Genomic DNA, 21059 nt, shown 5'->3' on the forward strand with positions numbered 1-21059 from the left:
GGAAGGGAACGCTCAACGAGAGAGAAGAGATTATGATTTCATAACATTCGAAACGAGGATAGAACGGAATTAATATCTCGATGATCGGCTATTGGGTATCAGCAGCCCGTTGGGGATGGTGCAGACTCGAGAGGAGAACCCAACGACCGTGAGCCCGGAGATCAGGCCGAGTCAATCAAGACCCACATCCTCCGGGGCTGCTCGTCTCCGGGCCGGGGGCCGGGCTTGGGCTGACAGCGGGACTTATGTACGCCCGAACACGTGGCTCTGAGACAGAGGTCAAGAAACCAGATGAAGATATCGGGACAGGGCTGAGAGAACCCCTGGAGAGGAAACTTCTGCAAAGGTGAGGAGGCAAGGGAAGGACGAGAGGGGAAGCGGACGCTTGTGGGACACTGCACGTGTCGGTTTGAGGTACAGCGGGGACCGATTTCCGGCCGGCCTCCGGAGCGACCGAGAGGAAGACCTCGCTTAAAAAGGGCATGACCTAGTGTTGTCTCAGCGAGATCGGTCACCAAGGCCGAAGATGTGGCTGGTGTATTCGTTCGAGCTGCTTTTTGGGTTCTGCAGGTGTCGAGGCAAGGAGGCAACTGAGATCCGTCCTTCCCGTCAGTTGATTCGGTGGCAGCCCGCAGCAAGCCCTCGAGCCAAGGGGCCATAATCTCGACCGATGCTTGTCTTTGCGCCCCCAGGCCTTGTCCGTATCGCAGTTCTGCACTCGCAGTCGGCGCCGACAGCTGGCTGTTGTGCACGGTCAAGATGCACCACGAGTGGACAGCGAAGGGCGCCGAGCCCGAGTGTCGCATGAAGACACGGTAAAGTAATTGATTACAACAATGAGTCAAGGATGAATAAAAACCGGTATCCTGGCAAGTCCGGGCTCATTCTGGAAGGCTGGCAAGATTTTGCAACACCAACCTCCTGGCCTTGATGAAAATTCTGAGAGGGACGATGCGATGGGCCTAAAAGGAACAGAAACGGCCAACGATGGGAGGTAATTCCAAGGTGGGCGACCGGAAGCTCCTTCCCAGCCTGCCTATTTTACAGCGCGTCAGGGCCTAGCCAATTGCGACTGTGGGATCTCGCGGTGCGTCAATCTGGCAGCTCTGGCCAAAAAAGGTCAAACTCAAAACGGGGACAAGAAATCAAGAAAAGAGAAAGAAGTCAAGGAAACGAAGAAAGAAAAAGGAGACAAAAGAGAACAAAGCACCAGGAATTAAATAAAAGAACCCGAGTCAAATAGAAGTAGACTTTGGGCTTATGAATGGCTTTCTTTTCGTCGGCATCTACGAAGTAACTGCACTTGGAGCTCGGCTTTTTTTTGCCCATGGGATGGGATGGATGTCTGGGCACTCACAACGTTCCATTGGTTGCGTGCAGGTGCTGCGCCAAGTGGGCTGCGTCCTTCCTTTGCGCCCTCGACTTTCTCTGATCGAGAACATTGCATTGTTCCAGGCGTGCGCCATCGCTGCAGCACAGTTGCAACCCTTGACCTCGGGACCTCACATCTCTGATCAGATGCCCCGCGACTGCACCCAAGAGCCGCCCACCCCCATCGACCATGTTTCGGAATAACGGTATCTAGAGGGACAGCCAGGACAGCCACTCACTGTGCACCGTTTACCTTGTTCAACAAGTGATTTGGTTCCTGCCTGGCGAGGGCATGATTGATGATTAGCCGCAGCACCTGGTAGTTGGAGCCACTCGAGAGGCAAAGAGGGTTCGTCCCGCGCCAGATCGGACACGACACCCGAGGGGCCCTGCCACTCACCTGCTTGTGTCAGCTCTGTTCAGACGGCAGCACGACCTTGGCCTCTCGCCAACAAACCACTCAACGTTTACTTGCCACTTGTCGATGTCTCAGGTCTCCCGCGATTCTACTTCGAACGTGGTCCAGCGCCAACAAGTCCGTGTCCTTCGGCTGCCCCCCCTGCGCGCCCCCAACTCGGCGGGGTGTTTCCAACCATCGTACCTTGGCACAATCGACGAGCCTCTGCTTCTCGTCGCCGCACCGAGCGAGCCCCTTGCTGCTAACGACCAATCTATCGCTGCCAGCAATATGCGCGCAATCCTGCCGCTTCTTCGTTCCCCACTCTAGAAGAGCGCAAAAACAACGAGGACGATACCCCGGGCCCGCCCCCGTCGATCCGTCACCATGACCGTGGGCAGTGACTTCCGGGCTTCTCTCCCCAACATGGGCACATCCCATGCAGACTTTGCTCTCGGCTTGGACTCGGATCGCCTCGAGGGCCATCCGCGCATGTTCAAAAAACACAAGGTTCTACCGCATCCCCGGAAGGATGAATTGCAGCGCTCGGGTTCGTGGAGATACGGGCAGGGGAGCGAGGCGTCTCTGTCCCAAAACGGCGCGTCACCAACCCTGAGCCCCAGCCTCCGACTACGCGCGAGCCGGTCAGGAAGAGGTCCAGAGCCACCACCCACACCGCCTGCGCACTCCCGGACTTCCTCGGCCAGCCATCCTGCGGATCCCTCGACTCCCAAACTCGCTGGCGATTCTTTGAGCAGCGCTGATGATGCCGAGTCGCGTCCCCCAGCGACTCCCACTAACCAACAAACCCTGCCCACCCCAAATTTGACCCCCGATCGGACGCCTCCAGGCCCTGCCACGAGTCAAACTCAGCAGCGGCCCCCGATAACCGGGCGCAACTCGTCGAAAGTCACGACAGGTTCACGGGCCGAGTCGTTCACAACCGCGAGGGAGAACCCGTCCTCGTCCGATGATGACGATGGGAAGTCGACCATGCGCCCGGGATTAGCTTCGGCGAGGACCTCACAGAGCACCGTTCGGCAAGTTAGCAGGGAGACCAGGAGCGTCTCCCAGCCTGTCGGTTTGGGTTTAAGCCTCGACCCGGATTCCATAGCTGACTCGACACCGAGGATCATGCCTGAGTTTAACAAGTTTGATGGCGAGTGGGCAAGCGGGGAGAGAGGGCCCAACGAGGCCGTGAGGGAGTGGGACTCGGATCTTATGAGGAATGTAACCATCAGGAAACGGCGGCCGAGTCGCCCAAGGGAGACTCGAAAAACAGAAGTCGTTGACGATAGAGCAGTAACACCAACCAACGCCACCCGGGCGATTCGTTCTATGTCTCTAGAAGAAAGCCCGATCGTATACCCTTCGCGCAGGGTTGCTTCGGATCGATACCCGACTCGGGCTGCTCCTGTGGATTCCGAGTCTTCAGCTAGCATCGATATCAAGCGTTCCTCGATCCTATCAACGAAATCGAATGCATCGACTGTGGTGGAGGCTAGGCTCGTAGAAACGGCGCCTCAGCGACGGAAGACGTTGCGACACGTTAGGAAGCAGAGCGCCTTACGGGACTCGGGCTCCGAAGTATCCCCGGCCAGTTCTGCGCCGACATCCGTCTCTCCAGCCGCCGATGGCCGACGTCAACGTCAGGAATCGGCAGTCCCCAGGGCGGCCGAAGCCGTCCGCGAAAGCTATGCCTCGACGGCCACCAACAACTCCATTTCAAGCCGGAAAGCCCGTCGTTCGGTGTGGAATAACGGCGGTGTGCCAGTCGTTGTGATTCCTGAGCGCCGCTCCTCGGTCAAATCCAACAACAGCAAATCGCCCTCCCTGCGGTCAACGAGCAGCCGGAGATCTCGCAGCCTCAGCTCTGTTCCGACTTCGCAACCGTCCAAGAGCAGAGAAAATGTTCCTGTTTTTGAAAGGCCTTACCGTCGAAGCAGGGCGCTTTCTGAGTCGGATGGATCCAGAGCAGGGGATGAACGGACTATGGATTTCCCCCCGGTCATCCCTACTCGGTCCTCTTCGCTTTCGGCGCCCACGAGTCGAAATGTGTCAAGGACGGGCTCGCTAACAGCAGAGAGCTTGAAGACTCATAACGTCTTCCAGGCGCAGCAAGCGCACCACGCTCTGCAGAACGCGAGTCGGGAACTTGACAAATTGCAGAATCAGCCTCCGCCGACAAGCAGCGATACGCTACGGAACGGGAGAGGGACGGATTTACCGTCTGCGACCGGTAAAAGTGAGAGCAGGGAACCTACCGTGCCGGTTGGGCGGACTCCGCGGGAGAAGCAGAGCAGGTCGGGCGGGAGCTCTGTTCAGACGCTCCGGGACTCGCACGGCACCCAGCGAGAGAGCGGCGCCGACCGGGATGAAGACCCCTTCTATGGGACGAGGCTGTCCGTGCAAAACACGCCGCTTTCCGTCGCTTCGGCCGACACAGCCCCAACCTCTCAAGCCGAGGTTTCCGAGGCCATGGCCGTCAATATCTACCCGCACCAGAGTAAATCTGTCGTGCTCGTTGACCATTCCGCCAAACCATCGGAGAGCTCCTCTCTGGAACAGTACAAGGGCCCTGGCCTCGATATTCCGGTCGTTAAGATGACCGATGTGAACGGTGGTGTTCCCGTCACGCCGCCGCAGCAGTTCTCCGTGGACGATGTCGACTCGCCACTAAGGAACCCACGAGCGCCGCCTCAACCTCCAGCCATCAATTTCATCCCGGCCACGCCATCGGGTCTAACACCGACAACTGAGAAGCAGACACAACTTGGCAACTACTACGAAATGACGGCGGAGAAGCCGAAGCGCAGCCTATCCCTACTCAAACGAGCCCTAACCCGCCGAACAACGAGCGACTACGGCCCTTCCCCGGCTCGCCCCGTTGGCCTCCTTACCCGGACATTTTCCCTCTCTCGAAACATCAGACGTCGGGACGAACGACCCCGCCTCAAACGCCGCTCGACGGGTGACTCTGGCCCCCAAGACGAGACCAGACTCCACCCGCACTGGCGGCCCGCCTACGCCGAAGACGAGCGCTGCGACTGCGGCTGCTGTTCCTCCTCGGACGAAGACGATTACGACGATGACCATGACGACGACCACGACGACGAAGACGACCGAACCTACCGCTACCCGCCCATCGACAACCGGCCCGCCCCCTTCTCCCCCTCCTTCCCCGCCCCCCGCCGCAGGCTGAGCGAGCGCCTCAAGCGCACCTTCGCCATCCTTCCCCGACGCGACGACCGCGACAACTGGGACAACGGCTACGGCAACCGAGGCGGCGACGGCGGCTATTATGACACGGCCTACCCCGCTACGGCGGACGACGCGCCCGACCGCAGAACCATCCGCCGCACGCCGAGCGGCAACCTGCGCGTGATGAAGTTCCGTCGCAGCATGGAATCCCTGACGCGGGGCACTCCACCACTAGTAGCCACTGCTACTACCGCGAACGGCCGGCCGTACTACCCCCCCGCCAGCCAGCGGCGGTACACGCGCCTGTGGCGGTCCCTCAGCCTGAAAGCGAGAACCTCCCTCCGCCGCGGCTCTTCCCAGAGAAGAGATGCCGAGAACAGCGGGGACGATGGTACCGGAGGCACGACCGGGTTCCTGCCTACCCTGGGCGACCGCATCAACTTCCCGCGGCGGCTGAGCGAGCGGCGGCGGGAGAAGCGCACGCAGGAACTGCGTGGCAAGATCTCGGGGCCGAGGGAGGTGCGCGATGGGGTCGGGGAGGTGATTAGGAGGAATTCGTGGCGGGATCGCGACGCGTTGTATGTGGAGGCGCAGCAGAGGGAGAGGAGGTTGTTGAGGGAAAGGGGGGGTTGAGGAGGGGGGAGGGGGAGGGAGAGGTGATGTGAGGTGAGGTGAGGTGAGGGTGGCGATTTCTCTGGGTGGTTCCGAGTGAGGAGAGAGAGAGATGCCTGACCATACCGCTTCTTGAGAAGAGCGGTTGAGTGGTTGGTTTTTTCTTCTTCCGCCTCTGGGACGAAGGTCGGTTTATGATGTGATGAGTTTTTTTTTGTTTGTTTTCTCTTTTCTTTGTCGTCTTTTATATCCCTTTCATCTGTCTATAAAGATCATGCAGGGACATGTGAGGTTTTCTGTCAGCGGGCTCAGGAGCCTGTTGAGATGATGATTTGGGCGGGGGCGTTTCTTGGGACATGACGGCCTTCAAGAGCGGGCGGGATATGAGACGGGCATGACTTATGACGTGTGGTTTCATGTTTCGAAGGAGGCATTGCTCCGTCTGTTTTTTGCTTTTCGTCTGTCAGATGGTATGAGAGATGATTGGGAATGGAAGGGTGGGATGATTATGATGAGGGTCCATGGTCTATGGCCTCTGATGACGGGGGAGTGTACTGAGTAGAACGGGTCTTGTATTTCTCGCTGATGATGATACCATGCAATCGAGAGGGATGCTTCCCATCCAAACATTTGATATCTGCTGTATTGAAGTGCCATTTGCCCCGGGCCACCCTGCTGTAATGTGCTACACGGCATGTATGTGGGTGGGAGTGTGTATGTGGTGTTTTGTTCGTTGGCTTATACGGGCAGTAGTTCTAGTCCGCGCACGGGAGCACAAACGTACCTCAAAGCCAGCAGTGGACAGAACATTACATTTTGTTCTATAGTAGTTTAAACAATTTCCTACCTTTTCTGCCCCTCCTGCCGCGAAAAACGCCTATACGCCGTCGCAGTGTCCCGTCCCATCGAATGTCAGAACAGCAAAAGTTACAGTACCAATGATGACAACAACCCAGGCACACTCCGCTCATTATCTCGCCACCCCTCTATCACCTGCTTGCCTGGACCTCTCTCCCCGTGGACAACAACACCGCCAAAGCTCTCCTCCTCACCCCAAAAGAAATCACCGCTTCTCCCCCGGAAACCCCCCCGGCGGCGGCGGAAACGCAGGGAACCCCCCACCGGCACCAGGAGGCGGCGGAAACGGCAGACCACCCGCACCCGGCGGCGGGAACCCCACAGGCGGAAACGGCGGCGGCGCACCACCGGCCCCAGGCATTGGAAACGGCGGTGGCGCCCCCGACCCGGCCGGCGCACCGGGACCACCAGGCGGCGGCGGGAAAGGCGGCGGGAACGGAAATGCCGGCGCTCCACCAGAACCACCACCAGCACCCGCGCCACCACCTGGAGCTCCACCCGCCCCAAACGGCGGCGGCGGCATCCCCGGCGGCAGGCCAGGCATGCCCGGGATGGGAAAGGGCGGCGGCGGCATCCCGGCCGGGAAGGGTGGCATCATGCCCGGGATGGGCGGCATCCCCGGCAGCGGCGGCGGCATGCCCATGCCTCCTGGTCCGCCTCCTGGTCCTCCCGGTCCGCCTCCCGGTCCGCCTCCTCCCATACCCATGGGCCCTGCGCCGGGCCCGAGCCCGAAGCCTCCACCGCCGGGCTGGTTATGCGGCAGCATGGGGTTGGCGTGGGCTTGGCCTTCGGCGGCGTAGGAGGACGTGATGGAGTCGATGACGGATTGGGCTTTTTCGTGGCCGATTTCTGAGAAGGGGGGAAGGAGGAAAGAGTGGGTTAGCAGGGGTTGCTGGGGAGTGCGCCGCGTGCGTCTGGTGGTGGAGGACGTACGTTGGTAGTAGTCGACGACGTTGCGCAGGTGGTTGCGGCCGCTGTTGTGCGCCTTGCGCACGCTCATCGAGTCGTGCGTGAGGTAGACGTCGCAGTAGTCGCAGAAGACTGGGGATTGGGGAGGTTTGGGGTTAGCGAGGTGTGCTTTTTGGGGGAAAGAATTGCGTGGGAGAGGATGGCTTACATTTAGGCATCTTGGCGGTGGGATGTCGCGAGAATTCGCGGCGCGCCGAGATGTGGTGGTTGTGTTGGAAATGTGTGGAACTGGAACTTGAGCGGCCGATGCAGGTTGAAGCTTGCTTGGATTGCGATGGTGGCTAGAAACAAAAGACGGCCAAGCCAAGTTCGCGAGGCTGAGAAAGTTTGGCGACGCGATCAGTGGGGCCGCAAGGCTTCGAAGCTTTGACTTTCCAATCGCTGGCAAGAAGTAGAGTTCATTCATTGGCAGACTCAAAAAACGCGCCCCACAGGCTCCAGGGGCAAGCGACAGCTGGCCCTTTTACCGAAACTTGGGTGTAAGCTTGCATTTCAGCGTCTCCTGTGTGTATTCTGCCATCACACAACCGCCTTCACACGCGACACAGCGACCATGGCCCGTTTACGATCGGTACTGCAGCAAGTCTGCAGCGTACTGCTGCTACTGGCCGTTGGCTCGAATGCTCTCAAATTGGATATTCAGGCGGGCAGCGGCCACGACAAGACTTCGCGGCGATGCATCCGCAACTTTGTGGCCAAGGACATGCTCGTCGTCGTGACGGCCATTGTCGATGGGTGGAGGGGCGACGGCATGCAGCTCAACATGCATGTGAGTATTTGAGAAGATGGGATCCGGGGTTTTCAAGAGATACGGGATGGATGGGCACTGACAGACCCGGCTTCCAGATCTCGGACTCGACAGGCAACGAGTACGGCAAGCCCAAGGACATTGCTGGCGAGCAGCGCACCGTCTTCACCTCGCACGCCGACGCCCCGTTCGACGTGTGCTTTGAGAACATCTTGACTGGCTGTGGGTGACCCCGAGCTGCCCCTGAGAGACAAGCTAGTGCTAACACAGGCGGACAGCCCGCTACGTCGAACACCCGTACCGCCATATCGAGTTGGATATCGACATCGGTGCCGACGCCAAGGACTGGTCAGCCATCCAGGCGACGGAGAAGCTGAAGCCGGTCGAGACGGAGCTGAGGCGCATTGAGGAGATGGTGGCCGAGGTGGTCAACGAGATGGAGTACCTGCGGTCGCGCGAGCAGACGCTGCGCGACACCAACGAGAGCACCAACACGCGCGTCAAGTGGTTCGGCTTCGGCACCACCTTCCTCCTGATCGGACTCTGGGCGTGGCAGATCATGTATCTGCGGGCGTATTTCAGGTCGAAGCATCTGATTTGATGAGTGGCTGGTCTGGGAGGGCTGGGATGGCTGGTTCTAGACTGTGGCTTTACGGGACAGGAGTTTTACATGAACTGTTACGCAGGCGAGCATGGGATATGATGTACTGTATATGTTGTCTTGGTGGGTGGAAAACGGGCTGTATTTGGGCGTCTACAGGAATGCTCCAAGGACGTGATCGGGTAGCCGATATCTGGTTTTGGTAATGCAAACGGGCCTCGTTGATATGCCGCCAGCGGAGAATATATCCGCCATCACGCGTGGTGAAATGGACCGATGGACCGGCACGGCAAGACCCGGGGACTCGGTCTCCACAAGTTTCGGCCTCGGCTCAGCCAAGCTTTAACCAAGCATTCGACCGGCGCCGTTGACAAATCCATGTTCGATTCTGCATCCGCAACTCAACCTCGACCGTCCGCCCAAGTCCGTGAATCTTACCAGACGAGCAAAAAAGGTAAAACGAAGAACAAACGACGTACAGCACAGCACACAATGGCCACCCTCCGCCCCGTAACCCGCGCCATCAGCCGCGCGCGGCCCTCTCTCACAGCACCATCCATGCGCCTGTTACGTTTCAACTCCTCGCAACAACCCTCCGCCCGCGACCTCGAGGTCGGCGAGCTCCAAGGCGCCACCTTCCGAGTCGAGCCGCTGCGCCGCGTAGGCGAAGACCCCGAGACCATGCGCGCCCGTCTCGTCTGTACGTATCCCACCTATCTATAGCCCGCGTGCGGCACGCCAAATAATTCATCCCCCTTCCCTCCCTCCCTCGCAACAAGCCACCCCACCCCATCACCCCAACCAACCAACCAACTAACCCCCCCGCCCCGTCTAGACCAATCCCGCAAACGCGGCACGCTCGAATCCGACCTCCTCCTCTCGACCTTCGCCTCGGCCCGCCTCGCGCGCATGACCCCCGCCCAGCTGGCCGAGTACGACCGCTTCCTGGACGAGAACGACTGGGACATCTACTACTGGGCGACACAGCAGGAGCAGAAGCCTGAGGGGGAGGGATCTCAAATTGGGGGGGCCGCGGGGGCGGGGCCGGGGCCGGGGCAGGTTGATGCGCAAGCTGGTGCGCAAGCTGGGGGGAGTGCAGGTGCGAGTGCGAGTGCGAGCGAGGCGGTGCAGCAGTCGCCCCGGCCGGGGGAGTGGGCGCAGACGGTGGGGACGTTCAAGCCGGCGTATCGGCCCGTGCCGGCGCGGTGGCGGGATAGTGAGGTGCTGCGGCTGCTGCGGGAGCATGTTGAGAGCCGGCGGGGGGCGGGGAAGGGGGGTATGGGGTTTATGCCGGCGTTAGAGGAGTATAAGAAATAGATGTGAGGGAAGTATGGGATGTGGGGAGGGCTGGGATGTCATTTGAGCATTTGAGGAGAGGGCATGGCCTGTTGGCTAATGTGGTGGGATGACTTAGGGGGGGGTATGACATGACATGACGTGGTTTGTATGTATGTACGAGTAGGTCGGTGTACAGTATTGTTGTCTACAGTAACCAGATGGATGTATGGGCAGGGACGGACGGAAAAACGGACAGACAGACATCAACGAAGAACGACACACGCACACACGCACACACACACACACACACACACGATTCCTGTTCATTCTCGGTTCCTTACTCGGGGTATACCAGGTTCAAGCCGACGCCGACAGCCGACGGCCCTACCATCACATCTCCCTCTTGCTCTCACCCTTCTTCCCTTTGCCCTTCCCTCCCTGTTGACCGTCCAGGAACACGATGCTCGGTCCCATGACACTCCCTTCCCCGCCGTTCAAAACGCCGTAGCAAACACCGCTATGCCACCCCACCGCCATGGAAAGCGAAGAAAGAAAGAAAAGCGAGCCACAGCAACAAAAAAGAGCAGCCAGAACACCCCAAAAATATCATTGACTCATCATCACCCGAACCAGGCCCTCCCATTCCCATACCGCGCGAAACAGAGACAAGTAAGTCTACCCGCCCTCGGGCAAAATCCGCCCCAAACTCCTCAGCACCTCCATCACACTCACCCCACTTGTCCCCACCGCCCTCCTCTCCCTCTCCTCCCGCTCCCTCAACCGCGCCGCGCTCAGCGCCAGCACGACATCGGCCTCGCGGCCCGCCGTCGCGACGCGCATGTCGAGCTTGTGGACGCCGTCGGCGAGGCGGTCGACGCGGAACTCGAGCGCCGTCTGCGCGTTCTGCAGCCGCGACCGCGCCTGCCGCTTGAAGGCCCCGAAGGACGTCTCCGGGCTGGTGAGCGAGGCTAGGATGGCTGCTTCGGAGGGGTCGAGGAGGGTGGCGTCGGGGAGGGGCGCCTTGCGCGGGTCGGGGTCCGGGTAGAGAGGTCCGACGGTGGGGAGGGGGGTTGCGATGGCTTGCCAGGCGGATTTTTGGGCTTTAAGTCTGGGGGTGGTGAGGTTAGTTAGTGCGTGCGTGGGGTTGTGATGTGTGGGGGAATAAGGGGGTAGGTACCGTTCGATTTTGGCCTCGAGGTCGGCGATTTTGGCGTCGTAGTCGACATTTCGCGGGTTGGGCTGCAGGACGACGGGGATGGGTGGTTTGGGGGCGTCTTCCCGCGCAAACCAGTCGGAGAACTCGGACCGCGCGCCAAAATCTTTGAGGAGCTGGTCTTGTATCGCACGTGCTAGGCCAGGCTGTCAGCATCGATCCCCAGACTCCAAAGGCATACCCGGTTTACTTACCTCCTAGAATAGCACTCGACCCTGGCCGCCCATGTGGCGGTTTCTCACTTAGCGCCCTCTCTCCACACCACACCAGCAACTGCTTCATCCGCCGCGGCTCGCTCAGCCCTTCGGCTGAGATGTACTTGTAAAACTCGGCCGGGTCAACCTGGCGGTGCGGCAGCGCACTGTGCCCGTTCTCGATCAGCGAGCTGGCCCGCCGCCCGCGCATCCCCAGACTGCTACGCCGACCACCACTCGCGCCGCCCTTCTTACGGAACTCCTTGTTGCGGTTGATGATGGGTGTGTCGCTGAAGGGGAGTGCGATCATCTGGGATTGTGGTTGTGGGCCGGCCGAGCTGGGGGTCTCGTCCTTCCGTCCGGAGGGGCGTGGCCGCTCGTCTTCGTATTCTTCAGTTTCTTCAGGTTCTATCATCTGCGAGATTCCGTTCATTTTTGAAGCTCTGGCCCCTTTTGGCGGCGGTTTCCTCCCAGCCGTCGCCTCGCGCGATTTCCGCCGGGTTTTGGACTTGGGTATCACCAAATCATCTTCTGGCGGTGGCGCAGGATCCGGGCTCGATTTCCGCTTTGACGCCCTCCTTGTCGTTGGGGCTGGTGCTGCAGCCCTCGACCTCGTTGGCGCAGGTTGTGGTGTTGGGACCGGGGCCGGTGATGAAGCTTTTCGTCTTACACCCCCTTTCGGTGGCCTCCCCACGCTCTTTTTGGCCAGTACTGGCGCCGGCGCAGGCTCTTCCCCTAGTTCGTCCTCCTCAGGCACGGGCGCTGTTTTGGCCCGCTTTGACCCGCGCGTGAATAGAAAATCCCCGTCCTGTTCGTCGTAAACCCCTGCGGCGGCGGAGGAAAAGGAGGGCAAGTCGGCAGCATCCTTCCGCTTCCTCCCTCTGGTCCTTGCTGTCGTCGTCGTCGTCGTTGTCGTCTCCGTTTCTTGGCTACTCGGTAGCGGGCGTGATGGCAAGAGGGGCAGCGACGTACTGGCGAGGCGTTTGCTTTGCCGTCGCTCCGGCTGGTTGCTCATGCTCAAGACTTGTAGCGGATGGCGAGTCCGTACGAGAGTAGTCATGGATGACGGCGGGGCGGTCGGCACATGAATGCGGTCGTCGGGCTCGGGGCGGCAAGTTTCGTATCGCGTGGGTGGGTTTCAATCGTACGGAGCTCGGGTTTTGCGACGGGTGGCGGAAAGGCGAGACGGGATGACGGCTACGGCGCGTCGCGGCAATTTTCAATGTGTTTTCGGGTGACCAAGAACTCCTCCTTTGCAGCGAGCAGGGGGGGAGAGATGCTCGACGCGTCAATCTGAGCTCGGGAACCGAGTTGTTTCGCGTTATTTCACCACTTGAAGCCCCCGTACCAAAATGGGGTGATTTAATGTGTGCCTAATAGATGTTGTTGTTTTTTTTTCTTCTTCTTTTCTTTCGCTGGCGGCGAGAATGATGCAGGCCTTCGAAACTCTGTAAAGTGGGCTGGCGGGATCGCGAACGGCGGGAAGTTGCGCTCCGGTTTGTTTATTCGCGGTTGCAGAATGTGGCTGCTGGGGCGCTCGGACCATCTCCCAAATCTCATCCCACCACCCTACCACCTTGAAGCGGCTCCAATCTCCAATTTACAGCAGTGCCATGACGCAACTGCTCTCTCTCCACTCCAATTATTCTCCGTGATTACTTTGTACTTCACATGCCTACTCAATCGTTTTCAAGGAGAGGGATAAAAGCAGAAGAGGGTCAATATTAACTAACATCAATCAGTTATTGAGACATTATCCATTATCCTTTCGGTATTCTGCAACGGTCAGGCACCCCTCAGCATATGTATCCCTGCAATGACCTCAGCCCAGATATTGTTGACTCGAGCTTATCTTGCCCTGGCCTGTGTTGCCGTGGATGGCGATCCATTACATATGGACCTATCAAGGTAGTTGTCCAACCTCGAGAGGTGTCCTTGTCCACCGCATCACAACGCCATCAGATCACAACACCAATAAATCATGTATAGCACCGTTGTACTTTAGCTATCGTAGCCCATTAACTAATCGCTACCTCGTACGGATATGCGAAGATGAGAGGAGCCAGCAACGGCAGAAAGACACGGGGGTTGGCGACCCATACAATCAACCCGTCGCTAGCAACAGCGGAAAGACACGGAGCTTTGGCGGCCCCCATATATCAATCAACCCGTCACCAGCAACAACAGAAAGACATGGATGTTCGTCGACCACCCATCAGCCCGCCGCCATAGTATTCCCCCTCGTTCGGGCCAACCAAGCAAAGCAACCAAAACCCAAAAAAAAATAGAAGAGATAAGACAAAGGAAAAAGGGAAAAAGGAAAAAAAAAAAAAAAAAAAAAGCCAATAACGCCAGAAAGAGATGGGGGTCTGGCGACCCCATCCTCAGTAAAAGACGGGATCGCTCAAGCCTTTTTTCCCCCCCACCGACAACCCATTCACTAAAACCCTTCCAACGCCTTTCCTCCCATTCCCCCCCCTCCCCAAAAAATCATTCCTCCTCCCAAGGTCTGAACCCCACCAAACGCCGCTTTTAATGCATGTCCTCTTGTTGTCGTACTACACGGCTGGCGAGGAAGGGTACTGTTGTCCCTGTCGACAGCACCGCCTCACCAACCCCCAACGCGCCTGAGAAGCCAAAGACAAGGGATCTGCCGGTCCTGTTACTTGTACATCCCAGCCCCCGTCCCGTGTATATAGAGATGATAAATGTAAAAAGAAAGTAGAGTCGAGGATTTCGCCGAGACATCAAAACATGGCATGTTGGGCATTCCTTGGATGTGTGGCTGGCGCCGCCGGGTCAAACGGTTGACCGTGGTACTGCGGTGCCTGCCAGTTCCCACTCTATGAGAACCGCCGGTCGATTCCCTGGCCCGCCATGACGGGCTGCCCGTTTATGGGAGGAGGTGCCATGCCGTAAGCATTGATGGGAGGGTTATTAAAGGTTTCAAGGGGAGCGGGCATATACGTCCCGTGTAAGCCCTGCTGCTGCGACACGGGACAGTCCTTGTGTGCGAGGAGTAGGGTCTTCAGGCCGATTATTTCCTCACGGAGAGCGGCGATTTCGTGATTAAGGTTTTCGTTCTCCACAGCATATTCCTCCACCTTGGCCTGAAGGCTGGCTAGCCATTGCTTCTTCCGTTGACGGCACTTAAGCGCAGCAACCCTGCGGGGCATATTAGCATCAGCCTTTGTCGCACAGGCCATCCATTTGCATCTTGGTGTAAAACGTACCTGTTCCGCTCGAGGAAGTTTTTCCGTTTCTCGTCATCCGTCTTCATTTTGGGATCACCTCCGTTTTCTTTATCACTCTTATCATGATCATCCTCCTCCGAGTGGTCCATGTCCTGGTCCTGGCTGCTTGACGACTTACGCCTGCCGTTCGTCTTTTGTTTCTTGGCTCCGCGCTGCGCCTTGACCTGCGTGTCCTCGGCCTTGCGACGCGTGCCGGCGGCGGCGCCTCCTGGATTCCGTTTTCCTCTGGCGCGAGTATTTGGCCGCGCAACCTGGTTCTCGTCGGATTTCGCGCTCGCTACGCTGGCGGCACGGACGGAGCTCCCGGAAACAGAAGGCGCACCATTCATCTGGGGAGACGTGTTCGCAGGCTGTGCTGCCGGTGCGGCCGAGATGCCGCTGCGGATTTGCGCCTGCGAGGTTTGCGAGGCGGAGTACTGAAGAGCGGCCGGTTGAGCCGCGTTCCGCCCCTGTGCGAGCATGTAAAGGCCGCTCGCCGCATCGTTGTCATGTGGGTCAAAAGGGCCAGTTGGGGGATTGGCTCCTACGTTGTTGGGAACTTGGGCTCCGTCCCTTGTCTCCTGTGGCTGGGACGTCGGAGCGACGATAGGAAGTTGTTGTTGTTGCGCCTGAGCTTGCTCGCGTTTCGCGGCGGCAGCACTGACGGCAGTCCGGTGGAAGTCGATGGTGCCCGGTGTTGCACTCGGACCCCCCGCGAGCTGGGCGAAAATAGCCTGCGAATTAGGGCTGGGCGCGGGGAACATCGACCCACTGCCCCCGGGGGTCAAGCCGCTCCGTAGCGATGACTCGTTCGGGGTCGGGAAACCGCCGCGGATATGATGTGTATCGCTAAAGTAATCATTGGTTGGAGCCGAAAGCATCGCAGGACTCAATGGGCCGGTCCTCAGGGAGCCAGCACCCCAGGGGAATGGCGTATTGCCAGGAAGAAGTGACGAAGGTGAAGTGAGAGCAGCTACGGACGGCAGCTTGGTGCCGCCAGGAGTCTCGGGCGGTGCGCTGCCAAAGGACTGCTCGAACGGGTTCGGTTCCAGGTTGAGCGATGCAGCATTCACATGTCCAAAGTAGTCGGGGCTGTTCGAATTCTGCTGTTGTTGATTGGGCCGTGGGGGGGGCGCCAGTGGCTTGGAAATTTCGGTACTGGTTGTTTCTTCGGATTTTTGGGTGTCGTCTCGTGTGGAGGCTGTGACTAGAAGAGAAACAGAGAGTTGGCGACAATGTTCAACATGGATCGACGAGGCCGACAACGGCGGCGACGATGGCAACGACAGCAACGCGCGATGCCGCACTATGGGATCCTGGGGATGCACTCACATGGTGGCGACGATGATTTCGGTTGCTTGGTGGATTGTTGAGGCGACTTGGATGCGCCTCGGCCAGTCACTCCAGTGGGCGGCCCCATGATGTCAATCAGAAACTTTGCGGTGCCTCAGTGTTAGTGCGACAAGGAATGGGAAATGGATGGCGAATGACGATGAGGTCACGAAAGGAAGGTGCCCATATCAGGGGGAGCCGTCATGCTGATATGCAGCTGGGAGAGCTGGCTTACTTTCGTGTCGGTTTCGTAAATAATTGACGTAGCTTAGGTTTGCGGTATGTTCCGCGCGGGTTACGTGTGCAGGTTGTGTGGATTGTGCGGGTTGGGTGGGTTGTGTGTGATTCACTGTCGATGTGTGGGATGGAGGTGTGTGGGAGAAAAGAGACAAGACCGAGAATGGGAGCGACGTCAGGTATGACGTTGGGGAAAAGGAATGGCGCAAGTCAAATAAAAAAATACTGGGGTAGCTCTGTGGGGCCCGAGTCCGTGTGTTCACAGTGCCAGCCAAAGAGATGGTGAGGAAATCGATCGCGCTGCAGGACCCAGCCAATTTATGGGAAGCATCGAGTCCAGCCAGATGGCAAGAACGACCACAGCTGGGCGCCCACTGCACTTGGCTTTGATTGCGGTGGAAGATTCGACTGGCCAGTGTCTGTCACTGTACTTACATGGTTACCAAGCCAGGCGCCAGGCCAAAGAACAAAAAGAAAACCACACCTCCCTACCTATTTCTTAACCGAAGCCGTTCCCAAAACCCTCTGTCTCCCTTTCACTAACCACACCTTGTGTTTTGCACTCTCGGCACTCGCAACTCCAGCCTCGCTTACATCTGTGCGGTTGTTTTTTTTTTTTTTTAATCTCACACAAGTGCCACGGTCGAGACAACCTCCCGTGTTGTTGCCCAGTAGCATGCCATCGATGTTCTGGCCCGATCGATCTATCGCTGACTTGAAATCGACTCGAGGTGCGCGCAGCGAGGATGGCCACCAGAAAGGGCCTGTGGGTCCTTACAGTAGTACACACTGTGTGAGATTGTTCCGAACCTCCCCCACGGCTGCAAGCGAAAAGGAGACACGGCGGGAAGCCCCTGCCTGTCTTCAACAACAACATAATGTGATCCCAACGAGCCTCCATCGAAACACTGACCGCCGGAACCAGTGCATGCCTGCATGCATACCGTCGGTGTGGAAATCCGGCCCTCGAAGCCAACAACTATGTAAAAATGTCCTAGTTCCGCATCCGGATTTGCAGCCAAAGTAAGTCAACAATCCTTCGGCCTCAGATGGTCCCATCGCCATCAAGACGACCAGGCCGGGGCTGTTATCCGGCTCCGGGATTTATCAGCAGCTCCCGGAAGTTTTCCCCTCGGGAATTCTGTTCTAGCCTTCTCGCTGTCTGGTCCAAGGGGCGTTCTAGGCTTGGCCGAGCCAACAAAAGTGTTCAAGGTGGTCTTTCCCGTCGCCTCCAGACTTCGGAATCGAGCACCCAACACGTCTCCATAATCGAACAAAAGAAAGAAGACCTGAACAACCCGTCGCCTCACCGCTGAGGGAAAATAGAGGCGCCGAACCTCAAGGAGGTGAAGAGGAAGAACACAGTCAAGGGTGTGGGACACCTGTGGCGAATCGATTTTGGCGATCGAATCAGGGCGCGCAAGCCGCGCCTGCCCCGCTGCTCTTGCCAGCCTGCCAGCCTGTGAGGAGGAAGAATTGCGTCAGACACTGTGCAATCTGGCAACCCACCACGAGTTAAGCCGGTCTGTTCCCCGCTGCCATTATCCTTGCTAGCGACGCTTTCAGACTGCCACACGCGCTCTCCGGCTTCTCTGGGAGTGACGGAGTGATCGGAAAGACGCAGGGACGGGAAGAAACAACAAACCGCTCCCGTTCCCGCAATGGAGAAGTTCTTGTGATCGCCATTGCAGCCCGCCCTGAGGCCGGATCTCTGCAATTGTTGCCCTTCCTGGAGCTGAGATGAAAGAAGCGCGCCGGGCGGCGCCAGGTTCTCTAATGATTACCAGCAGCGATGACGTAATTGGAAACATGGTGGTGGTGAAATGTTGTCTCAAGCGCCATGTAACCTAACGGTTTTTCGTACTGTGGGGGCAACACTCTGACCTCCACCAGCCAGAGGAGGGATGTATATGAGGTATTCGCGTCGAGTGAACCTCTATCGAGTCTCTGTTACTTCAATAACATCGGACGGAGATGCACCCTTTGGTGGAATTTCGAGTAAGTTTGTCGAACACCGCCCAGCACCCTGCTGTGTTTTGCGCCTCTCTCCCAACCCTATGACGCACTTGTTGGATGATGCTTGAAAATTGGCCGTGCCGGACGCACACGAGGCGCAGAAGCACAATCTCCACCGGACGCGGCACCTTCCCCCCCTCCCTCCCCCTTGCAGGTGTCAAGAACAGGAATTGGTGGAGCGCATCCAGGTTAAAACCCCGGCTTTCGAATGTTTCGGAAGTCACGGTCTGCACTATCGAGGAAAAAGGTAGGGGGAAAAAAAGAAAAAAAAAAAAAAAAAAAAAAAAAAAAAGAAGCCATAAGGGGGAAAGAGAAGGGAAAGACACTTCGATTTTCTCATTCTGCGAAGACGACTGGAAGGCCTTGGCGTGCTTTGCAAAGCTTGAAGCCAACCACTTTCGGAAGAATCGCGTCAACCACCATTGGTGAGTGACCATTTCCGTGTGGGGAGCAGAAAGTGGAACTCTGACCGGTTCCCCGAACCACTCAAAACGGCAAAACGGGGGCTGGGCGAACACACAGGCACCACTGCAGTCCTGCACCGGCTCCCAAACCATGCATGTTTGACTGTCGAACCTGGGAAATGCCCGATGCAAGACACGCAGACGCCAAACTAAAGTACCTTATTGAGCTTATGTATGTATACTGACACTAACGATTCAAGCCTTGACATTTCTCCATGTGCTTGCACGTGCGAACAAACACCAGGTCCTTTTTTCCCCGCGTTTTAATGCGGTGTAGTGTAATTGTATGTACATGCACACTACCCGAGACACGAACTGTCGGTTCCCACCAGGTTCCATGGATAAAAAAAGAAAACATTTCTGCTTCGGAAGATGGGTGGATATCCCCGGTTCAAATAAACATGTGAGATCTGGCCGATCCAAGGCGAATCCCGACTCCCGTGTTCCCCGAAACAGAGCCGCCGACGTAATGCACAGTAAGCTCTGGGACTTCATACCTACCTAGGTACGTACATGCTCACCTCGACGGAAGCGCATAGGGAGAGGACGGTCGCACTACATCGCGGTAAGTTAAACTGGTACTGCGTAGTGTTGTACTTGTAGGTTGGGTTACCTGATCGTGGGATCAAGTAACCTCTTGTCTGGCGAGGGAGAGAAAAGAAGAGAAAAAGGAAGGAGAGAGAGAGCAAAAAAAGAGCAAAAAACGGGTTGAAAAAAAAGAATATTATTAAACAAATATGATCGCACCTCACTCAAACATCATCCCCATCCGTCCAGTGGTATGTCCATCTTCTGGCCCAAATCCTACTTCTGCTCCCACTGTTGCGATTACCGCACGGCTTGGCTCAATATGTCCTGGGAGCTACCTGGCGTATAAGTCCCATCAAACGCAGAAGAACAAACATCGAATATCTTTTATTCTTTCCTGCCTCAACGACCCTACTTTGTAGAAGACATGATAATAGGAATACATGCATAGATTAACCAGTCCCGACCACAGGTAGAGTAGGTTTGGATGTATATATGGATGTACTACTCATATATACTGGGATGCTACGGCCGTTGTGTCTCAATCCTCACTGGAACTGCTTCAGTACTCCCGCCACACACGCCGCATTACAGCAGTTATAAGAGATAAGAGGCAACTCGGTTTATCAGACCCCAACTTCTTCTACCGGCCTCGCCAACCGCACCCGGAACCCATGCCGAGGTGCGTGCACGCGCACCCCGGCGTCCGTCTCCCAGACTATTTCCTCGGCGTCGAGGCTCACCAGGCAGCCCTGATCCCGATGCCCAGCCCCGGAGTCCGTCGGCCACACCTCGACCCTGCTCCCTTTCTCCAATCCGTACACCTTGACGATCGGGTCCGCGGCGTCCACCTCCCCCTCCTTCTCAAAATATCCTACCCCTTCTCTCTGCCCCTTCAACACTACCGCCGCCTCCTCCCCGCTCATGCCCTTCACCACCACCCCGGCCTTCGCCGCCCCAACCGCCGCCTGAAACCGCGCCACCCACGCATACACCCGCGGAAACCGCTCGGCGCTCACATACCCGGCGTCGAACAGCGCACCAGGAATGCCAATCATCCAGTGAAGCACCCACACGGCCTCGATATCCGCCAACGTCGGCCCTTTTCTCGCACCCTCACTGCCACCACCATCACCGCCACCACCACCGCCCAAAACCCACTCCCGCCCGTCCGCAAGCAGCGTATCCTCCAGCAGCGCCATAACCCGCCTGACCTCACAAAGCGCCTCGGCACGCAACGCCTCCCTCTCCAACCTCTCCTCCTCCTCCTCCTCCTCCTCCTCCCCAACCGCCCCAACCGCCGTGGTTCACGGCGCATCTTGCAACATGGTACCAGACGGGTGAGCTCGGGGGGACTAGATACGCCTCTTCTGCGTCTGTTGGAAAAGAGAATAAGTTGTCGTCTAGGTAATGCCAGATCCATGCCTGAACAATCCCTTCCTGGGAGGTGATGAAGGCAGGATTCCCAGAATTGTCTCGCGGCCGGAGGCCAGCTTTCCAGGTGTCTCCCGGGCATCTAGATCCAGGTCTTCTCATGCTATAAAGCCCATCCGTCGGAATTGCTGCCGATCAGACTGTGCTCATCGATAAGGATGTTCGTCTATCGAGCGAACGTGTTTCAAGCTTGCCGGGGTGTAGAAGTACGGGGAGTGAATGGGCCAATCGGGGAGTCAAGCATCGGGTGTTTGTCCGCGCTTGCTTCCGCGTGCCGTTGAATGGTTTCGCTGTGACCCTCGTGCGAACTCCGGACATGACGCGTCCACATTGGGGTATTTACCGCCCTCGAAATGAAAAGAGGATGGGTTAA

At 57.7% G+C, this 21059-nt stretch overlaps 9 protein-coding genes across 9 annotated transcripts; 5 read left to right on the forward strand and 4 right to left on the reverse strand.

Moving 5' to 3' along the window:
- Positions 1-759: 759 nt before the first annotated feature.
- Positions 760-931, forward strand: CHGG_00626 (uncharacterized protein; the record flags this gene model as incomplete). The annotated part of the gene is made up of 2 exons (XM_001219846.1): positions 760-797; positions 847-931. 2 exons carry the CDS (start codon positions 760-762, stop codon positions 929-931), a joined length of 123 nt encoding a protein of 40 aa, XP_001219847.1.
- A 1224-nt stretch (positions 932-2155) lies between these two features.
- CHGG_00627 (uncharacterized protein) lies at positions 2156-5602 on the forward strand (the record flags this gene model as incomplete). The annotated part of the gene is made up of 1 exon (XM_001219847.1): positions 2156-5602. The coding sequence occupies one exon, from the start codon at positions 2156-2158 to the stop codon at positions 5600-5602; it is 3447 nt and encodes a 1148-aa protein (XP_001219848.1).
- Positions 5603-6522: 920 nt separating this feature from the next.
- CHGG_00628 (uncharacterized protein) lies at positions 6523-7239 on the forward strand (the record flags this gene model as incomplete). Its single annotated transcript, XM_001219848.1, has 1 exon — positions 6523-7239. One exon carries the CDS (start codon positions 6523-6525, stop codon positions 7237-7239), a length of 717 nt encoding a protein of 238 aa, XP_001219849.1.
- A 722-nt stretch (positions 7240-7961) lies between these two features.
- CHGG_00629 (uncharacterized protein) lies at positions 7962-8757 on the forward strand (the record flags this gene model as incomplete). The annotated part of the gene is made up of 3 exons (XM_001219849.1): positions 7962-8177; positions 8255-8378; positions 8435-8757. The coding sequence occupies 3 exons, from the start codon at positions 7962-7964 to the stop codon at positions 8755-8757; spliced, it is 663 nt and encodes a 220-aa protein (XP_001219850.1).
- Positions 8758-9249: 492 nt separating this feature from the next.
- On the forward strand, positions 9250-10074 carry CHGG_00630 (uncharacterized protein; the record flags this gene model as incomplete). Its single annotated transcript, XM_001219850.1, has 2 exons — positions 9250-9457; positions 9593-10074. The coding sequence occupies 2 exons, from the start codon at positions 9250-9252 to the stop codon at positions 10072-10074; spliced, it is 690 nt and encodes a 229-aa protein (XP_001219851.1).
- Positions 10075-10710: 636 nt separating this feature from the next.
- CHGG_00631 (uncharacterized protein) lies at positions 10711-12502 on the reverse strand (the record flags this gene model as incomplete). The annotated part of the gene is made up of 4 exons (XM_001219851.1): positions 10711-11143; positions 11213-11384; positions 11443-12333; positions 12415-12502. The coding sequence occupies 4 exons, from the start codon at positions 12500-12502 to the stop codon at positions 10711-10713; spliced, it is 1584 nt and encodes a 527-aa protein (XP_001219852.1).
- A 1783-nt stretch (positions 12503-14285) lies between these two features.
- Positions 14286-16095, reverse strand: CHGG_00632 (uncharacterized protein; the record flags this gene model as incomplete). The annotated part of the gene is made up of 3 exons (XM_001219852.1): positions 14286-14607; positions 14676-15882; positions 16008-16095. The coding sequence occupies 3 exons, from the start codon at positions 16093-16095 to the stop codon at positions 14286-14288; spliced, it is 1617 nt and encodes a 538-aa protein (XP_001219853.1).
- Positions 16096-17550: 1455 nt separating this feature from the next.
- CHGG_00633 (uncharacterized protein) lies at positions 17551-18055 on the reverse strand (the record flags this gene model as incomplete). Its single annotated transcript, XM_001219853.1, has 2 exons — positions 17551-17979; positions 18029-18055. The coding sequence occupies 2 exons, from the start codon at positions 18053-18055 to the stop codon at positions 17551-17553; spliced, it is 456 nt and encodes a 151-aa protein (XP_001219854.1).
- A 1823-nt stretch (positions 18056-19878) lies between these two features.
- Positions 19879-20454, reverse strand: CHGG_00634 (uncharacterized protein; the record flags this gene model as incomplete). The annotated part of the gene is made up of 1 exon (XM_001219854.1): positions 19879-20454. The coding sequence occupies one exon, from the start codon at positions 20452-20454 to the stop codon at positions 19879-19881; it is 576 nt and encodes a 191-aa protein (XP_001219855.1).
- Between the last annotated feature and the right edge of the window lie 605 nt (positions 20455-21059).

The sequence above is a fragment of the Chaetomium globosum genome, genomic scaffold (assembly GCF_000143365.1).
Source record: "Chaetomium globosum CBS 148.51 scaffold_1 genomic scaffold, whole genome shotgun sequence".
Taxonomy (NCBI): Eukaryota; Fungi; Ascomycota; class Sordariomycetes; order Sordariales; family Chaetomiaceae; genus Chaetomium; species Chaetomium globosum.